The 14,320-nt window shown below is 52.4% G+C and overlaps 1 protein-coding gene across 3 annotated transcripts; it reads right to left on the bottom strand.

The window, feature by feature from the left end:
- LMBR1L (limb development membrane protein 1 like) lies at positions 1-12,473 on the bottom strand. Of its 3 annotated transcripts, none has more exons than XM_052641245.1 (17): positions 12,130-12,473; positions 9,542-9,626; positions 8,349-8,382; positions 7,207-7,346; positions 6,913-7,016; positions 6,018-6,144; positions 5,439-5,507; positions 5,237-5,301; positions 4,819-4,891; positions 4,644-4,727; positions 4,471-4,547; positions 3,432-3,509; positions 3,186-3,259; positions 2,860-2,950; positions 2,681-2,747; positions 722-883; positions 1-558 (listed from the first exon to the last, which is right to left on the bottom strand). In XM_052641245.1, the coding sequence occupies exons 1-17, from the start codon at positions 12,199-12,201 to the stop codon at positions 491-493; spliced, it is 1,470 nt and encodes a 489-aa protein (XP_052497205.1). In that variant the 5' UTR covers positions 12,202-12,473; the 3' UTR covers positions 1-490. The 3 variants fall into 3 exon arrangements, with proteins under 3 accessions (XP_052497205.1, XP_052497206.1, XP_052497207.1); XM_052641246.1 differs by having other exon boundaries at positions 722-799; XM_052641247.1 differs by lacking the exon at positions 1-558 and adding an exon at positions 1,447-1,493 and having other exon boundaries at positions 765-799.
- Positions 12,474-14,320: the final 1,847 nt, after the last annotated feature.

The following is a 14,320-nucleotide window of genomic DNA, read 5'->3' as shown; positions in this document are numbered from 1 at the left end:
TTGTGCCCTCTTCCTCCCTATGCCCTCATCTCTCCAGCGGTCCACAGCCCCTCTAGGATAGCACAGTGCTCTTAGGCTCTGCTGGGCCAAAGGCAAGGGAAGACACTCTGCCTCCCAAGTTGCCCACTGGCTCTGACCCTCCCCTGCCCCCATCCCACCCTATTGCACATCAAGTCATGTAAACATGGCTACGGGCATGGCCCTGAACAGCAGTGAGGCAGATTGATGTGTAAACAGATTTGAGACCAGGAGCCAGACCCAGTCCCCAGCCCCACCCCATGCTGGGGCCCACAGTTAAATCTAGAGAAGCAAGGGGGCCTGGTCCCAAACTCTGGCTCAGATTACGCAGCAGTGCAGAAGGCTCAGCTCCCCTCTGCCACCCACCCTCTCAGATTCCAGGTCCTGAGGGCCACCCACCCCTGGGCGCCTCTCCAGGCCTAGGCAGCAGATGGCAGTGTCCAGATTTCTCCCTCCCACCCCCAGCTGGAGGTCACTGGTGCTGGGTCTTCTTAGACACCCGGGGGAAACCAGAGACAGGCAACGGTAGTCTGTCCAGCCCTGGGGAAGAGGCAGGGGGGTAGTCAGAAGCAGGGTTTAGGTCAGTTCTCAGAAGCCACAGAATGGGTGGTGAGTATGCCATCTCCCCTGCTTGGGATGACCACTGTTCCAGACAGTTCCACCTTACAACCACCCCACCAGCCTCGCCCTGACTCCCTCTCACCAAAGGCCCGGATCAGCTCTGCCCGCACAGCTGCCGTGAAGGTCTTCACCAGACAGAGAGTGGTGAGGCCCGCAAAGGCTGCATTGTAGAGAAACACGATGTAGAAATTGCCCAGCCAGTTGAAGCGTCCAAAGTCACCCAGCAGGTCAAAGCGAGTGAGCCCTGAAGTACAAAGGCCAGGATGGGAGTTAGGCTCCCCATCCCTTCCCTGTCTCAGAGCCGAGCTTTCTGCTGCCTCCTGGTGGCCACATCTCAACACTGCAACTGATAGGTTGGCTTCTACACGTTAGTTGTTCTACATCCCAACTTGTCTCAGGGACAGTTCAGGGCAGCTGAAGCAAGTGTCTCTGCTAGGCTTGCTCCAACTTCCCTTCCAGAGTCTGGCATCCTCTCCTGCAGTGTGTGTGTGTGTGTTGGGGTTGGGGGGAATCCCCTCTGGCTCCAGGTGTCCCAAGGAGCTCCCTGGGCCTGCCACTTGTTCCTGGGCCAGAAACCTCAAGCTGGTCACCAAGTGTTCTTTTTTAGTAGACAGAGCAGTGTGGCAGCTGAGAAACTGGGCTCTTATTATGGCTGCTTTGGTTCATATCTGAACTCCACCCCATCTAACTGTGATCTGAAGCAACTTCCTTAAACGTCTGTGCCTGTTTCTTTAACTATAAAGTAGGGAATTAAAAAAACAAGTAGACAAAATAATGGGACTGTGAGACTTAAATGAGACAACACACCTGAGGAGCCATATGTGCGAGGCACTATTCCAACACTTACTGAGCCCCTAATAATAATAATAATATAATTATCATAAATTAAAATTCTTGAGCCCCTCCCCCACTTAAAAATTTTTTCCTACCAGCTTCCAACCTAAAAGGAACTAACTGCTGGACCCACAGGCCAAGTATCCTAAATCCCAAGGCATAAAGTAGAAATGGTAGACTAGAGAGAATATAAACTTAAAAACCAAATAGAACTGATTTAAATACTAACTAAGGCTTCCCTGGTGGCTCAGTGTATCTGCCTGCAGTGTAGGAGACCTGCGTTTGATTCCTGGGTCGGGAAGATCCCCTGGAGAAGGAAAAGGCTACACACTGCAGTATTCTTGCCTGGAGAATCCTATGGACAGAGGAGCCTGGCAGGATACAGTCCATAGGGTTGCAGAGAGTAGGACATGACTGATAACGTACAATAGATGGATGATAATGGTGGGGGAGGTGGGGAGCCTATGCAACTCCCCTATTGCCTTGGAGTGAACACTTTTACCAGGTAATGCTCAAAAGTGTAACTAGTTTACCCTGAAGTAGTAGGGGAGTCGCATAGGTTCCCCTTCTCGCCCACCATCATCTAGATCCCAGCTCTAAAGATGGGAGGAGAGTTGAGCTTATCATTTGATGCCCAGTGTGCAGAAAAAGCACTCAACTGGGGCTCAGGATACAGAGGTTCTGGCCTGACTCAGCCGTGGCTCAAGCTAGCTGTGTAACTCTGGGTAAATCAAGTAGCTCTCCTGTTTCTCATCTCTAAAATGAGAATGTTGGGACTTCCCTGGTGGTCCAGTGGTTAAGACTCAATACTTCCACTGCAGGGGGCATTGGCTCAATCCCTGGTTGGGGAACTAAGATCCCACATGCCCTATGGGTGCAGCCAAAAGAAAAATATATATATGTTTATCAGATGATCCCTCAAAGAAAGATTTTGGGGAAAGTGGTGCTTCTTCACTGAAAAAAATGGAAGTAAATAGGAGAGGCCATGGGATGTAGCAAATGGAAAAAATATGAGCTTTGAAGCAACACTACTCTGAATCCCAGCACAGCACTTTATAGAGCCTCTGTTACTCCATCTGTATAATGGAGGTAATACCTCCTCATAGGTTTGTTGTGGGAATCAGAGAGAGCAAGAATATAATGGGTCTGCTTAGTACCAGTAGCTACTCAAAACAAGCCAGTTCCCTTACCTCATTTTGCTACTTACCCAGGGTTCGAGAGAAGACAGGAAGTGCTGAGCTTAGAACCAGGAGACAGACACAGTTCCCAATTATCTGGGTGGGAGTGAGAAAAGGGGAGGTCAGGGTCACAGAGCTGCCAGCACTGAGTGCCCAGGGACACCCTCAGGATGCTTCTTCCACTCCCGTCTGGCAGGTTCCCGGCTACCTGAGTCATGGCCGTGTCATGCCATCTGGGCCGCAGTCCCCGGAAGAGTGGAGAGCTGTAGAAGCCCACGACCGAAGAGACCATCAGGTAACTGCCACTGGGTTAGGGAAGAACTGGCCCACTCCCAGGGATCAATGCCTTGTCTCAAAGAGGATGGCCCTCTCTTCCCCCAGCCCTCCTTTTGAATCAACTGGTTTTCTTCTTTCTGAACGTCGGGCTGGCCAAGTCTTGCCCGCTTCCCCCTCACTCCCACTGTAGCTCTGCCCAGAGCCCTAGAGGAGACGGGTTTGAAGAAGAGAGGCAATGGTGGATTTCCAGAAGGATACAAGATAAGGACGACCTGAATGACGGCACCAAAGGAGCCCAGCTTGGAGAAGGAGACCTGGCCCAGGGAGGCACCCTGAGGGATAAAGAGGTGTCACTGTGCAGCACTGCCCATCGTCACCACCACCACCAGCGCCCGGCCTCCCCTCTGGCCTCCCCTTCCGCCCCCTCACCCAGCCTTGCTTAGGCCCTCCCCCAAAAGATGTGGCTGGTGGGCGGGGGGGGGGGGGGGGGGTGCAGCCCTGTACCTGCATGCCCCGGGGCATGGCAGCCTCGTCAATGAGCAGCTCCAGGATGTGGATGGCCACAATGAGCACAGACAGGCCCTGTGGGAGGCAAGGTCATGGACTCCCACCGCGGTCCCAGCCCACAGATGTATCCAAAGTTGAGAATGTTAAGAGCAGACTCTCTGGCCCATCATTTTCGGTTTTCAGTTAGCTGTGTGGGACCTCCCAAAGGTTAATGCTAGCAACAGAGCACCTTTGAGAGTATCTTATAGCAGACTTCCAGGTGCAGAAGCAAAAAGCCCAAATAGTTTTGTTTGTTTGTTTGGGGTGTTTTTGGACGTGCCACACGGCTCATGGGATATTAGTTCCCCCGACCAGGGATTGAACCCATGCCCTCTTCAGTGGAAGTGCAGAGTCTTAACCACTGGATTGCCAGGGAGGTCCCGTGCATGCGTGCGTGCTAAGTCACTTTAGTCGTGTCTAACTCTTTGAGACCTTATGGACTGTAGCCCACCAGGCTCCTCTGTCCATGGGGATTCTCCAGCCAAAAATACTGGAGTGGATTACCATGCCCTCCTCTGGGGATCTTACTAACTCAAGGATCGAACCTGCATCTCTTATGTCTCCTGCATTGGCAGGCAGGTTCTTTACTACTAGTACCACTTGGGAAGCTCCCAGGGAAGTCCCCAAAAGGCAAAAGAGAAAAATATACATCTTTCTCCAAACCAATAAGACTTATTTCCAAGTCCATGATGTAGCAAGTTGAGAGGATGGACTGGATTTTAACCTTTATTTTCATCCCAGAGCAAACCTGCATAATGGCTTAGGTCCTGTGTGGCCTTGGGTAAGTTTTTTTTTTTCTTCTTTTTGGGTAAGTTCTTTAACTTCTGTTTCTTCATCTACAAAATGGGGACTGATGTGCTTCGCAAAAGTACGTACTCGTTGAGAGGCAGCTACTGTTATTGAAGGAGGTCCTTGCACCTCCTTCCTCCTCCCTGTGAAGGGCTAAAGTACTCAAGGTGCAACCACTGCCCACCCCCACCAAGTCTGGTGTACGTACCGTCAGCACCAGCAAGCACAGCATGGCCAGAGGGTAGCCCAGGTTGCGCTGCCAGGCTGAAGCCTTCCGCCGCTTCTCTGTGCAGGAATGGGAAAGCAGTTTGCAAGAGCCTGGAAGGAGGAGCTTCTCTCCTTGGGAAAGCCAGGCATCCCAATGCCTACCAACCTACATACCCAGCAGGACCCTCTGTGTCTGCAGAGCCAGAACCTGTCTGTGCAGCAGTTCCATGTCCAAGGGCAGCCAGCAGGAGGTGGGATCTGGAGGCAGAGACGATGGTGCTGTCCCCCAGTCCCACCACCCCTGCCCAAGCCACGCCCATCGTGCCATCTGGGAAGGACTGTGTCTCACTACAAATCCTGCGGGTCAAAGCTGCTTCCTCAAAGGCTGAGCAGTGCAGCTGCTCCTCCAGGTCCTCCAGGAGCTGTGGGCGTCAGGAAAGGGAGGGATGGACTGGCAGAGGTTCCTTGATCACGAGAGCCCAAGAGCTCCCTGCTCACCTTAAGGATCCATTGTCCTTTTCCTTCCCCTCCCCTCATTCACCACCCTGTGACCGGTGACCTTATCCAGTCCCTCTCAACAGTCTTGTGTTCTGCTCTGTGTGTCTGGTGACCAGCTCCAGATGTTGGGGGTCAAGGATACAGGAGCCAGCAAAGGCTGTGGCCCTCTGCAAGGTGTGCACAGAACAGCTGGACAGTGGCTTCACAGATGGGCTCCAGCTCTTCAGAAACTCCCCCGGCAGGGTCCAAGGACAAGGAGCACTACATACCCGGGGCTTGACCAGCAGCTTCCCAGTGACCGAGAACATACGGGCGAGGCCGAGTGGGGTACACACTGTGGGGACAGGAAGCGGTCACCTGCCAGAGCCTTCTCGCCACCTCCTGCCCTGCCCGCCCCTGCATTCCACCCTCTACTGGGGGTGCTCTGGCCCCGGGACCTTCCCCACGCCCTCCCAGGCTCTGGACACTCACCCAGGAGCAGCAGGACCCCAAGGAAGGAGATGCAGGAGTAGAGGTAGGGGAGGTAGTACTCCCAGAAGTCTGAAGATGAGAAAAAAAAGGACTGGCAGCCCAGCTCTCTCCTCCTGCTTACTAGGGGCTGACAGGCCCCAGAGACCAGGCAGGGGTGCAACACCGAAGTCTGTACGGGCGAGGTAAGTCATGAAGATGAGGAAGACTGGGCGGCAGGAGAGGCAGTGGCAGAGACTACAGCGAACTGCAGATCCTCAGCCCCCTCTAAAGGGCACAGCCACTGTTTGGCCCAAGTCACCGGGGCCTAGTGTGGCCAGATCCTCAACCTGCTTAAGCACAACCAGAAACCTGGATATCAGTGTGAGATCTCCCAATTTCAACAGACTCATATTTTTTTTAACTCATTGCATGGGCCCAGCGGAACACTTCCACAGGCTAGATGTGGCCTGAAGCCCATCAGTTTTGAAACTTCAGTCTAAGGGAGAAGGTCCCAACTTTCGCCGCCTTAGAGGGATACATTCATTCCGGACAGAGGAACATGGGCTGGCTGAGGGGTGGGGAGGAAGCTGGTCTTCTCACCATAGAGGGACTCCCTGCTGGCCTTGTTGTTATCCACAATGGCAGAGGCTACCCACACCATGCCCAGGACCAGCAGAGTGAGGAGCATCAGCATCACCACCGTCTCATAGACCCGGGCCAGGACGCCCTGTGGGAGGAGGCAGTAGGTTTCAGGGGTGGGGAGGGCAGTGTGGGGAAGGAAGGAGACAGGGGAGACGGCAGCCTGGCTTGGGAAGCAGAGAGGACTGGATTCAGGAGGCAACAGAGGGTGTTTCCCTCTTCTTCTTAGTTACTCTGTCCTCCTACCCCGCAGTCTGGGGCCAGTCCCTCTACTAGATATTCTTCATCTGCTATCCCCCTTCCCAGACCCCTTCGCCATCCTTGTCTTGCCCTGGGAAGCTGACCCCTGAGGTCTGCATGACACCAGCTCTTTGCCCTCTTGGGACTTTCCCAGCCGTCCAGTGGTTACGACTCTGTGCTTCCACTGCAAGGGGCATGGGTTCAATTCCTGGTCTGGGAACTAAGATCCCACAAGACACTTAAAAAAAAAAAAATCAAGCTCTAGTTTTCTGTTCATCTTGCTCAATGGAGAGGGCTGGCAGGAGAGTCGAAGGTAGAAAGACAGAGAGGCCAGGGTGTTTTTCTGTGTTTCCTCCCACCTTTGGCACCTCTGACACTAGCTCCTCTCTTGGGTGGCCACACCTCTTCAGCTTCAACTATCAGAAATTATTTCTTCCTTTGGCTCCCTCAGGCCTAGGGATGGTAACGACTTCCTGTAGTCACTAGTGCCTCAAGCTCCTCAGTGCTGACTAAACCTCTACAAATAGTCTCTTCATTAAAACCTCTTCAGTTGAACCGTCTCAGTGGAATACTGTTTCTGGTCTGCATTGATTGATTGATACATTCCCCGACTCACCTTTCTGGAGCCAGCAAAGCCCTCAGACTCAGTGAAGAAGTATGCAAAGGGCATGAGGAAGATGAGGGACAAGTTGGAGAAGAGAAAAACAAGGTTCCAGAGGCCTAGTGCAAAAAAGGAAAACCAGAGATGGTCATTAAGGGGGACGCCCCAACCCACTGAGGACTGACCACGTGACAAGGGAAAGTGGAAGGGACAGGGTGATCTATGACTGACTAACCCCAGGCTGTCTGCGTCTGCCTGACCCGATCTGCCCCCCGTCCCCATCCTCAGCAGCAACCAGGATCGACACACCGTGGATGAGGGAACCGTTGAGCCACTGGATATAGTAGTTCCGAGGCAGTGAGAGCAGCACCTCGTTGCCGATGATAGAGAAGGGCAGGAGCAGGACAGCGCCCAGGGCAACTGCCAGGGTGAAGGTGCACAGCTCGAGCCTGGGCAGAGAAGGGGTAGTGCCCCTGCTTAGCGCCAACATTCACTTCCCTGGGCCCAAGAAGCCCTATCCATCCCATGGGCACCTGTGACTCCTAGAACCAGCTGGAGCAATGACAGACCCAGGGAAAGAGCTGGCACTCTACCTGCTGCCTCATACCCCAGCTTTCACCTCCAGGGAAGCCTTGGCACGTGGGATGGGCACATCTCAGGAATTCATGGGAACCTGGTCACCAGCCATGTCACTTGCCCAGACTGTCCCCAGGAATGCAGTCTTCCCACAGTGTCTGTAGGGTGTGCCAGGCAAGATGCCAAGATAATGGGCCTGACTTCTCTGCTCACCTCAGGGATGTGGATTTCTGAGCCTGGAGAGAGTAGGGTCACCCCATATGCATAAGGGCACTAAGGTAGAGGGAGACAAGGGGAGCTGAAACCCAGCTTCACAGCCAAGACCTGTGCCCTAGATTGCATCAGCTCAAAAGAAGGGACACTTATCTAGTTGGTCCATGAGGGATGAGAGTGGGGGTTGCCTTTTAATTTGTTGTCTGTTGAGCTAGAGGAGTCATCTCTATATTTTTCTCTATAGGTGCTAGTGGATAATAATAGCCTACAGTTAGGGCCATTCTCTCAGAATCAAGCAAGCCCCACCCTTGGGGGTTCCTCCTTCCCCATCCCCTGGCGTTTCCATCAGTCTGCATCCCTACCCCACCCCTTCTCCGATGGCTGCTGGGAGGTGGAGCCAAGTAGGAGGTGCTTCTAGTGACTCAGGCCCCCAGCAGACAGTTCCTGGCCCAGAGGCTCCTTGAAGCTTTCGGCCAAACCAGGCAGACAGGAAGAGCAGCTTTTCCAAGAGTCCCCAGGATGGTGTAAAGCCGGAAAAAAGCAGAAATAGGGCGGAAGCAGAAATTGTTTCTGACATCTCACTCTCTCCCTGCTCCCAGGGCCTCACTAGATCCCAGCTTCCAAAGGCTACCAGTGCCAGGCGTTGAGGCAGCAGTACTTACGCAATCTTGTTGACTGTGGCATCTTCTTCATCTACTACAAAAGACAGAGGCACGGGGAAGAGGCAGGTCATCAGTGGGCAGCTCTGGGAACCATCTGTGTCACACAGCACCCTCCTGCTCCCTCCCTGTCCCCTGAAGAGGGGCCTGGGCCCACAAAGGCAGAGCTGGACAGGAGGCTCAGGAGATCTCACACTATGAACCCCACAATTCACTCTGCTGGGGTGGCAGCTTAAAGATCAGTGGTCCCAGGGGGTGAGAGCATGAAATTCCCCCACTTCCCTCCTTCCCCACCTCTTCTCCACCATAGGTTCCTTTTTTTTTTTTTAATTTTTTTTAAAATTTTATTTATTTATTTGGCTGCTCTGGGCCTTAGTTGTAGCATGTGGGATCTAGCTCCCTGACCAGGCATCGAACCTGGGCCCCCTGCACTGGAAGCTTAGAGTCTTAGCCACTGGACCACCAGGGAAGTCCCTAGGTTCCTCTTTGTAAGCTGAAAATACAATAAATAACCAGCTTGCTTACATTAGTGGCAAGGTAGAGTGAAGGGAAATGGGGAGAGGGGTTGGAAATCACAGAGAAAGTCCCCAGGGGAATCACACTGAGGAGTAGCTGCCTCCTTGGCTGAGGGTGCATGAAGCCATCTGGAGGGGAGGAGAGGTTCCGGCCAGGACCGGAAGATCTGGAGTTAGGAACTGGGACAAGTGCGTCCACCTCAATCACAGAATGCCTACTGAAAGCCTTAATATGCATTCTCTGCAAAGAGAAAGGTCACCATCACCACTGGGGTCAGGGAGGTCTCTGGTCCTGGGTGTAGGAGCTCTAGGAGAGGACATGACAGAGCTTGTGCCCATGACAACATTCACTCTGCAGTTGCCCTGCTGAGGTTCACAGAGAGTTTCACGTTAGCCATCATATTTGGTCCACACAATAACAATGGACTGGGTAGAAATTGTAAGGCTCATTTTATTTTGTAGAGAATGAAACTGAGGTCATAAAAGTTACATGACTGGCCCTCCTTCTAGACTCTGCACTATACCACCTTGTCCCTGCCTGTGGAGGAAGGGAGGCAGAAGCTCAGGAACAGACACCTCTACTTTCCCAGCAAGCAACACAGCCCTCTTCCCTTGAGGCTGGTGCCATAGCAACAGGAACACTGGCAGAGGGCAGGCAGGAGGGAGGGAAGTCACAGGTACCTGTGGTAAACTCAGCAGGCTTCTTGAAGCGGGTCAAGGCGATGTGGCAGAAGATGTAGAGAGTCGCAAACAGCAGTGTTGAGATCTGCAGCAGAAAGTGAGCAAGATGAAAAGCCCGAATCCCCGAACATTTCACAGCTCCAGTGGCCTCTCTGTTAATTCCATGGGGACATTTTCCCCAAACTAGACTCCATACATCCAGGGGTTCCATCTTTCTCCCCACTACTTCCTTCTAATCAAGGCCTCAGGGGCTGACCCATGCACTTGGGGACAGAGCACTATGTCCAGATCTACGAGGGTTTTTTTTCCCAGGGAGAAAATAGTTTCAGCTGAACCCTGGTGGGTGCATGGGCAGAGAAGACTCCTAGAGATGCACATATCCACACATCTGAAAAAGGCCACAGAACCAGAGAGGATTTCTTCCTAGCACATAATTGGAAAAGCAGATTTGAGGGGAAGAAGGGGATGTCTTTATTGTGCTGACACTCCATTCTCTCTCCCTCCACTCCCACCTTGATCCAAGCTCCAGGAGGAATCGTGTTCCTAGACCAACTCAGAGCTTCTACTCTGTTTATTCAGGGGCCCTAAAAGATCAGGTCTGCTCTGGGCCAATCCAGAGTCTCTTTCATGCCCTGCCCATAATAGTAGGCTTTAATTGGGGTTCCACATCTATAAAGCTTCTAGAGCTGGGATCAAACTCTTTAAAAGCTATCAATCCATGATCCCTACCTAAAGTAATTTCCAGCTCCCAGGGTAGGTCTCTCAGGGTCTGTCCCATGCCCCTGATGACTAGTCCTCCAATGGACACTTATGGCAGGACTTAACCAGGTTATCCTACACATGCATACATTTCCACCCTACCCTGGATCCACAATCAGGGTCAGAGAATCTTGAGATGTTATTGTGTTTGAAGTGGGCCAAGAAAGCAGGATCAGTCTCATAGGTGCTCCAGTCCCCAAGAGAAGCTGACCCTATGGGGAATCTGCATACAGCTATGTATGTAAAGAGAGAAGACACAGACCCCAGGAGAAACATGGGTCTAGGACAAAATTGTAGCTTTTAACAATAGGGAAGTAGAGTAGAATGAGCCATTTAGATTTCAGCTCCAAGATTTTTACTGCCTAGTGCTCTGCCCTGGGCGTGTGTAATAAGCAGGAAGGCGAGGGCGGGGTGGGGGTGGGGGGCTCAAAAGGTCAGGCTGGAGTTCCATGTAGGTCCAGCAGAGGCTAGGTGATTCTCTAGAGCAGGGGATTGGAGCCACGTGGGAGATGTACTAGAAGCCCTCAGGATGCCCTTGACCAGCACTGACGTCCTCAGCTAATGGGACTAAAGGATGGGACAACATCCAGGAGGCTGCTTCTCTCTCCAAGATCTCTTCCCTCCCTGTTCTCTAGGAAAGTGGGTCTCTGGCTCTCCACTGGCTCAAGGCCTGGGTATGACTCCAGGATATGCCCAACCCTGCCATATGCAACTCTCCACTAAGAAACGCACAAGGAAAGCTTTCTGAAAGCAGATCTGGAGTTCCCACGCATGGACTGATAAACTCCCTACTTTTCAGTCCTCACAGATAAAGGCAGACCTAGTTATGCCTTGGCTCACTTAAGCCCTCCTCCAATCTGAGGCTGCCCAGGGCAGACTGGAGCCCAGCCTGAGAAAAATGAAGGACGACCCCTGCAAAGGGTCCTCCACTCACCAACTTCTATTCTTCTAAACTTATCCCTTTCCCTTTAGTATTTGGGGGTGAGGGCTCTGAGGAAGGAGAGGAGAAAGGACAGATATGAGAGTTTAGAGCAGATGCAAGAAAGATGCGATCCCCTAAGCTCCCCTGGGTGCCCCGGCCCAGAAGTGAGGAGTCCCTCGCTGTGTGACAGTTTCAGCTGTTACTCTAGGTGGCAGTGAGCGAGTAAGGAAAGCAGCCAGAAGCCCTCCGTCGCACCAGGGGCAACCCTTCAGAGGAAATCCCTGAATGGCTGCGAAGCTAGGAAACTCGGCTTGCAGGGTCTCTAACGAAACACCAATAAGGGCGAGGAAACGAAGGGGACACTTCAGTTGTTCTCCATTTCTACACGGCAGAATCCACTCCAGAAAGAGTCCTTTCCTCCAAAGTGAGAAACCCACCAAAGATCCCTGTTCATCTCCCCTTCATCAAACATCATTTGGGTTTGAGAAGTAGTTGCAAACAAGCCTTCCCCAAGTTAAACCCATCCCTCTCCGACCATCTGACTGAGATCGGCAGGCTCACCAGATTCCCAGACACAGGAAGACCCGCGCTCCGATCACGGGCGCGCGGGGGCGGGGTGGGGAGACAGGAGGGAGGGCGGGGTCGGGGGAGAGGCGTGTAGAGGGGAGGAACGGAAATCGATCGGCTTTGTTTATCTCGCAGCTACTCAGCTGGAGCAGACTCTAGGGATTCGCCAGCCCAAGCACTAGTCGGACCAGGGCTCTTGGTCACTCGCCCCTGGACCAAACAGGGTCTGCCGGCGCTGTGCCCAGGGGATCTCACTCCGATCCGGACGTCTCCCTCTCCCGCGACACCCGTGCTTCTCCCCAACTTGGTCCTACCCTTCCAGCCCGGGTCCCGGACTCACAATGCACTCGCGGACCCGCTCGTGGAATAGCTGCTCTCGCACGGATAGCACTTCATAGTCAGCTCCTTCCATACTCTGCTCAGCATGACTGGGGCTGGGGTGTCTCTGGGCCCGGGGAGGACCAGCGGCGATGAAACCGCCGCCGCCAAGCACCCGGACCCAGCGAAGGAGCCTTACCTTGCAGCCTGTGACGGAAACTCGGGGTAATCTGGGGCTCAGATTCTGTCGTCTGAGCGCCCCGCCCTTAAAGGGGCAGGCACCAGCTGGCCTCGCTTTAAAGGGCCCGGGTTCCCCTCTGCTCCCTCCCCTTTAAGGTCAGGCTTTCAGTATAGATTCAACGCAAACACCCGCCAACAGGCAAGCTAAGGGGAAGCGTAGTCCGGGTTCTATTTCACAGGAGGCCGAGTGACGACACAACGGATGGGCGGGATAATTCCAGGGAGCGGAACTCATTGGCTTCTACGGAGCTGCCGCTCTTCGCTAGAGGAACGCTGATAGGCTTGCCCCGTGGAAAGAGGCGGGATCTTTGGGGCCTACCGGTGCTCCTTCTAAAACTAACCAACTGCCTTTTTCACCTCCCTTAGTTGAAAAGCGACAGGTATGACCTTGGCAAGATGAGCCACTTGAATCAGGCCAGCCAGGTGGGATGTGAGAATACCATAGGGGTTCTGAAAGGTACCGCTGCCCAGTAACCCAAGATCCATGGTAGCTTTTTCTGAAAGTGTTTTTGTTGGGGCGAGGAACCCTCAGCCACCAAGAAATTTTCACTCAGTCACTTTTGTGGGAGCCCCTATGTGTGCTGGAACAAATACCAAAGAAAACGGAATAGAAAGCTATAGAAGTATCCACCTGAAGCTTTGTGAGGAAATGCCCACAGGGGGTCATGGGCTGAGTCAAACGTTAACGGACCACCTGCTATGTGCCACTCACGTTCTAGATTTTAATCTCATTTTACCTTTACCTGAACAACCCTTCAGGGAAAGGCGTGATTAGCATTTTAGATTTTAGAAAATGTGAGAGGTTGTCACAAAATTAAGGAATGCAAGTTCCCTTCCTATGACCTTGATAATGGGTACTGTTTGGGAAGTCCCACCTTCATGGACTCAAACTGTTCCTCTCAACTAGAGGGAGCATTACAGAGAAAAGAAGGCCTGAGTTTTGCCAAGCCCCCAGCTGAAGAATAAGAACGCAATTCTAGTGGCCTAGATCGTGTCCCGTTACTATCTGAGCAAGAGTTGGGACCAGAATGTACAACTGAATTCTCTACTCTTGAAATTTCTGCAGGGCAAGTTACTTTTACCTCTTCTGTTTCCCCAGTACTTTTGCCTGGAAAATCCCATGGACGGAGGAGCCTGGTAGGCTGCAGTCCATGGGGTCTCGAAGTCGGACACGACTGAGCAACTTCACTTTCACTTTTCACTTTCATGCATTGGAGAAGGAAATGGCAACCCACTCCAGTGTTCTTGCCTGGAGAATCCCAGGGACGGGGAAGCCTGGTGGGCTGCCGTCTATGGGGTCCCACAGAGTCGGACACGACTGAAGCGACTCAGCAGCAGCAGCAGCACTGATTTGCAGTAGAACCTTGAAAATATATACTTGTATATACACACATAGGGCTTCCCAGGTGGTGCAGTGGTAAAGAATCTGTCTGCCAATGCAGGAGAGGCAAGAGACGCAGGTTCGATCCCTGTGTTGGGAAGGTCCCTTGGAGTAGGAAATGGCAAACTACTCTCCAGTATTCTTGCCTGGAGAATCCCATGGACAGAGGAGCCTGGTGGGCTACAGTCCATGGGGTTGCAAAGAGTTAGACACAACTGAGCACATACACAAAATACATACATTAGTGTGTGTGTATATATAATATCTATACATATGTGTGTGTGTATATAATATCTATACATATGTGTGTGTATATATATAGTAGCAAGATAATGAATGGACCTGAAGAGCTGATTTCCCTTTTAGTAACCAAACTTGGAGTGAACAGAATCCAGAGGAGCGAGTGGGCAGAGATAGTAACCAAATACAGCTGGCTGGTTCCTTGGCTTTGTTGCATGGAAGAAGAAGAGAGCACAGAGAAGTGGGTTGGGCCTGCTGAATGACCCTGGCACTTATCTCAAGCAAAGTATTTTAACGATCTTGTTAAAACACAAATCTGCCCCTATTCAAAAGCCCTCAAAAGCAGTCTACT

This window comes from Budorcas taxicolor, chromosome 5, assembly GCF_023091745.1.
Source record: "Budorcas taxicolor isolate Tak-1 chromosome 5, Takin1.1, whole genome shotgun sequence".
In the NCBI taxonomy this organism is placed as follows: Eukaryota; Metazoa; Chordata; class Mammalia; order Artiodactyla; family Bovidae; genus Budorcas; species Budorcas taxicolor.
The sequence above is the reverse complement of the archived record's forward strand: the minus strand, read 5'-3'. Positions and strand labels throughout refer to the sequence as shown.